Source organism: Cydia strobilella, chromosome 1, assembly GCF_947568885.1.
Source record: "Cydia strobilella chromosome 1, ilCydStro3.1, whole genome shotgun sequence".
Classification (NCBI taxonomy): domain Eukaryota; kingdom Metazoa; phylum Arthropoda; class Insecta; order Lepidoptera; family Tortricidae; genus Cydia; species Cydia strobilella.
Window position 1 is genome coordinate 8,536,655 of NC_086041.1, and position 6,000 is coordinate 8,542,654.

Below are 6,000 nucleotides of genomic sequence, written 5' to 3' on the forward strand. Positions count from 1 at the left end.
GAAGGGCAAACCGCCCAGAAATAAGAGCCCCGCTAAGCGATAAGCGGGGCTCCGTCTAGTTAAGTTGATAATTCAACATTATGGGAATCCAACATATATATTTTGACAACTCAACATTTTGAGATTCAACATTTTGGGAATCCGACATTTTTGGGAATCCAACATTTTGAGAATTCAACATATTATGTTCCTGAAGGGACATAATATTAGGGTTTTTTAAGGGTTCCGTACCCAAAATGGCAAAAAACGGAATCCGTATAATTTCGTCATGTCCGTATGTCACAGCCATTTTACGCGGAAACTATACTGAAACACACCCAACTTGTCAGTAGAAAAAGGCGCGAAATTTAAATTATCTATGGGAAGTCGACTCTTCGCGCCGCCGCATTTTTCTACTTTATTTTATGTATTTTAACGAAATTTGGAATGTAGAAGAAAGCTCCGTTTTAGGGACATGGTGTTTTATACCTTCTTTGTGTAAAACCAAGTAGAACTTAATAAGCTTTTGTTTCGTCATACACAGTATTCATATTTACATTAAACCCAGATATTCCGAGAAAAACAGAAAAACCAAAAAAGACATACTTTTTAAGATGGCGTTTGATCCCCGTGGTCCCCGAACACAGACCTAAAATTTAATCCTAGTTCTGTGGCCCCGAAGCTCTATTTTTATGACACGCAAACAGGGATCCCTGAAATTGTAGGTGTCAAATTTCATTACTGTCACTATTGTTTAAACCCTATTTAAGACCTAAACATTTTTCCTCCACTTATTTTAGTAAATTTGTATTGCATAGCACTCGTGTACCAATTATGGATCTACTGATGTCGCTAGGGTTGTCGACGCTTCTTTCAAATACTTAGGTGTCTTAAATAGTACGGGCGGGGACGTCTGCCAGCTCCCAAATGGCCGAATGTGCGTCTGCCAGACATTTAAAAGATTACCTGAGATAGTTTTAAATGCCCGGCAGCTCGCGCGGAGAGTTCCATAGGCCTGACCTACAGTCAGGCTGCGTATTTCCATTGCATACTAGGCTTGGTCCTGCCAGGCAAGCGAAAGGGTCTACGTGTTGTATTGGCTTTGACTCCACGCACGCCTCCCAAATGTCCAGAACACCATTGTCTCGTGTAGGTACGGGAAAGACTTACATAACATTATACACCTAATACTATATACACCCAATATGTATAGGTACTAGGTACCTATACGTATTCGGCCCAGTTCACGTAAGCCAATCTCCAATCAGCTGTGTCACTTCAATGAGGATAAACTCGCAAAGTGTAACGCAGATGGCGTTGCAGTATAAAAGAAAGACAAGTCTTTAGATATATCAAATACATAAATAAAACCACCGACTAGATTTTTAAGGTTACGAACCCAAAGGGTAAAAACGGGACCCTATGACTAAGACTCCGCTGTCTGTCTGTCCTCCTGTCACTAGGCTGTATCTCATGAACCGTGATAGCTAGACAGTTGAAATTTTCACAGATGATGTATTTCTCTTGCCGCTATAACAACAAATACTAAAAACATAATAAAATAGATATTTAAGTGGGGCTCCCATACAACAAACGTGATTTTTGCCTTTTTTGCGTAATAGTACGGAACCCTTCGTGCGCGAGTCCGACTCGCACTTGGCCGGTTTTTTCTGGTGCCAAGACAATTAAAACCATTATAATAATCTGTGAGTTTTAACCTCATTAGCCTGTTGGCGCAATATGTTGTATCAGGATGTATTCCATCTGTCCAATATATTGGTCCAATGTGTATTTGCATCTCACATTTTGCTTAATGAGAGAGTGAGATGCAATGCACATTGGACAAAAAAATTGGACAAGTGGAATACCACATACCACCCTAAGGCATTAACACATTCACTGCCCCCAGCGCACATGTGCGTTCACCATCATACAAGTTTGTTCCTAGGAGACGCCCCCTGGCAGTGAATGCGTTAAAACCAGGGCTCGGAACCGGTTTTTTTTAAACCCGAAATATCCCAACATTTTTAATGATTTTATGCTCTTTACGTAGGACTGAATCATGTATTTAGGTAACAACTTCGATTGTCCTTTATTACTTTTTAGATTGTCCCATTAAAAATGAAACGAAAAATAACGTAATAATACCGGTATTTTTTGTATGAAGAAAAAACCGGTTCCGAGCCTTGATTAAAACTAAGTATGCTAAAAGAACACTGCCACCATAAAAAGGAGCCTGGTAATAGAGGAAAAATTGTTCCAATTGTATGTTTATTTCCCCCTTATCATTACAGATATACAAATATCTTATCCATTATTCAATCAATATGTAGATATTAGTCATGGTGAAAATCATGTGATATATATTGAATGAAATAAATAGTGTTCAAAGTAACTAGCATTCAATAAATTATACATTTATTCACAACGGCGGGAATTAATCGCGTAAAATAAGACCCAAGACCACGGAGACAACACCATCCTCGAAACGTCAGAGGTAAATTTAAAACTTTATTTTACGCGATTAAGTCCCGCCGTTGTGAATAATAATGAGTAAAAATCGTGAGTTTAAATCAAATTATACATTATTAAAACTACATTCTAAAAGTATTTAGTGGTGAAAAACCATTTGAATATGTATTCTTAGGTAAGCACTACCATGTCAAAATGATACTACTGGCATTGAATATGGAATTAATTCGAAACAGTCCATAATATTGACAATATGCAAAATGGGACCTGTACTTTGCATAAAAACATCATATTATAATATCTATGAGACAACCATTTAGCCACTATTACTACAATAACTTTAAAAAATAAACCCGGAAACCCAACCAAATCCGATTACATATTTAGCACAGCACAAAATTTAGGAACTACTGAATACTTCATAAATATTTGCACCCAATAATTTTAACTTGTCACTGAGGGTTAGCTGCTGAGTTAATAAATCTGGAATGTTAGTATTACCCTTGCATGTGTTCTTAGTGATCAGTTCATTGATCAGTGGTAAAATTTTAACAAAATGCAGTTCTACTTTATTTACATCTATGAATGGAGTGGGATTTGTACCCAGCCTTAGAGCTCCATTTGTGACCACATGACCCTCTCCTACTTCCAAGTGGTTCTTAGTAATTGGAGCCAACCTGGTTGCAAACAAATTTGCCACTTCATCTATAACAGATGAGAAACTTCTTCCAATCGAGGACATTGCTATTGAGGTGACCTCATCAGTTTCCAATACATCCATAGTTTCTTTTACTATTGTATCCAGCTTTGCTTCATTAGTAGCAGTGTGCCCCACTAAATAGTGCACCATTTTCTTTACTGGATCTCCTTGTACTGTATCAGTACATAAAATAGTTTGTATGGACCAGAACATTTGTTCTACTTCTTGTAATTTTATTTTCTTTTTCAATGACACTGGCTCTACAACCCGTTTGACGGCTTGTTCAATTTGCTTTACAAAGTCTTCAATGCCTTGGCTGACAAAGTGATGGCATAAAGATAAGTATTTAGCTTGTAGATCACTGTCAATAAGGGGTTCCCCCTCACATACAGAGTCTCTATAGAGATATCCTCCAATTATATTGAGTTGAATTCTCAATGTCACTTGCAGTATGGTCAATGCATACACAATGACACAGATTCTAGTGAAAATCATTATTTTCATTTGTTCCCACAAAGCCAATTTGTTTTCTGGGTTCTCCTGCAACTCTTGAACAATTCTTTCAGTGTGTATAGAATTCAAAATATTATCCGTGACAATTTTAGACAAAGATAGAATTGTCTGATTACAAGTCCGTTCAGTGCTTTCAAAGTGCTGCTTTTTACGAGTCATCTCAAAAAACTTTTTTGCTTCTCTTTCTTGCCATTCCCGCAATTTTTTTTGAGCGTAACTTGTTAATAAGTACAGCCCACCGAATACTGCACCAGTTACAATAAACTTCCTCCTGTGTCGGTGCAAAAAGTTTCTTACACTGGAGAACATGTTTAGTTCTGTTTAGTCCTTGAGTACCACAAATAAACAATCAGTTGCTAGAACTAGAACTCTAGCGGGGCGTCCGAACGGTACTTAGTAGTGTTCATCAAACGTTTCGTAATGAATGTGGTTGCGTCAATGAAGCGCTCAACGCAGTTCATTATGCATACTTCCGTTTTAGAATCCATGCGCGTCGAGGGCCGCCCCATGCAGGAGTCCCAGCATGTGTCGGTAAGACCGTGAACCAACACCTGAAACATTCATCAAAGGTATAATTATAGCGGGTCCGTATTTCCCTTTGGCTTATATAAAACGTGTAAAGCAGAAACAATTCTACATTTAAAAAATACACCAAGTCGCTTAATAGTATTGCGTGAGAGTCACATTTTGGTACTCAAGCAATGAAGAAAGAACAATAAGGAAATCATTTTACATGACTAACCTGGAAACGTTGTTTTTGCGTTTCGGCGTTAATGAAGTCTTCTATCTGCGGATCTATACTTTTGTTTTCTGTCATATCAGTTAAAATTAATAATTTAGAATGTTTGCTAACTATTTTTTTGATATTTTAAAGCCTAAAGTATTAATCAAATCAAGACAAGCACAAACCACATTCAGAAGTAAAATATCATTATCATAAGTCAAAGATCAGAGGGCTGTCAAAAATAAAATGTCAACAGTATGGATGGTATAGAAAGGATGCCAATCTCTTATGGCAGATTGTTGCAAAAGTAACCGCTTTCAGCCATGGAGACCGTATAAAGGAGCCAAATCTCTATGTATGAAAAGTGTCCATCAAAAAACAGTAATTAGGCGGCGCAACCATACACCGAAATACTACCAAAAACAACCTACGTAATTTGGTCGGGTTATTTGTTGCCTTATATGGTTCATGTTATACTCATGTCCCAGAGCCTAACTAGCGCCACCGGAGAGATTAGGAACTATTATTTAAAGCTTAACGCGGTCACTTTTACAACCATGAATCTAGTATAACTGGATCGGTCATGAGGAGTGGGGGAAAATGACCGAACGGGATAGTCTTATGTATCTTTCAGTAGGAGTAGCAGAGAAAGCGCTGTTATTGTTTGTCCTTGTCATAGTTTCACTTTTCCACCGCTGCCACAACCGAGGTTGTGGCAAACAAATAAGTACGTGACATGTCATGTTTGTTCGTTGCTTGTTTAATTATCGTTGTTTTGTATGAAATTGTGCTTTGTATGATATAGTGATGGTTAGCGTTTTGAATGCTTGAACTTTGATAAAATACTGGTGAATTGTTCTGTAATCGGCTGTAATAGCCGCTCTGAGCAAAAATATGAGATCATAACCTTTCACACGTAAGTACGGTATTTTACACCTTCCTCTTAACGCAATATGTGAGAATAACATCGTAAAATTACGTTACACTCAAAGCAATGTAGAATCAAACGATTTCAATAAAAATATCACAATTATTTACGCAAATTAACAAAACATTATTTGTAAAACTATCCGCCCAAATTACGTTGGTAGGTAGGAGTCTGAGGTCAGCCATTTTTAAACTTCTTCTTAATTTAGCTGCATAACAATCATGTTAGGGATACCAGATGAAAATATCATAATTTTATGGGTAATTTTGACCTCGAAGTTTTTTCGTACTTCTAATTCCAAAAAATAAATAAACAAATGTTGTGAAGATTAAATGTGGTGTACATTAATTGGTGTGATTGCGATTTGTGATTTCTTTAAATTAAAACCCATAATACATTTTATTTTACGTTTTATTTGAGAGAGAGAGAGAGAAAATTTATTTAACATCACAAAACATGAAACATAAAATATGTAGGTTAATAGTTTACTAATGTACCTACCTAGATACATTACTTCTTAACTAAATTAATTGACATTGGCATTAAAGACAGCGTGATGTTAAAAAGGAGTCTCGACTCAGCATAATGTTGCAGTAAATTTACTGCAACGCTGGTTTTCAGTCGGATCCTATAAACAAAAAGAAACACTAAGTACCTATTACATAATAAAAGGAATAAAGACAA

The 6,000-nt window shown here is 36.8% G+C and overlaps 1 protein-coding gene across 1 annotated transcript; it reads right to left on the reverse strand.

Moving 5' to 3' along the window:
- Positions 1-2,231: 2,231 nt before the first annotated feature.
- On the reverse strand, positions 2,232-4,626 carry LOC134756343 (peroxisomal biogenesis factor 3). Its single transcript, XM_063693164.1, has 2 exons — positions 4,407-4,626; positions 2,232-4,215 (listed from the first exon to the last, which is right to left on the reverse strand). Exon 2 carries the CDS (start codon positions 3,971-3,973, stop codon positions 2,852-2,854), a length of 1,122 nt encoding a protein of 373 aa, XP_063549234.1. The 5' UTR covers positions 3,974-4,215; positions 4,407-4,626; the 3' UTR covers positions 2,232-2,851.
- Between the last annotated feature and the right edge of the window lie 1,374 nt (positions 4,627-6,000).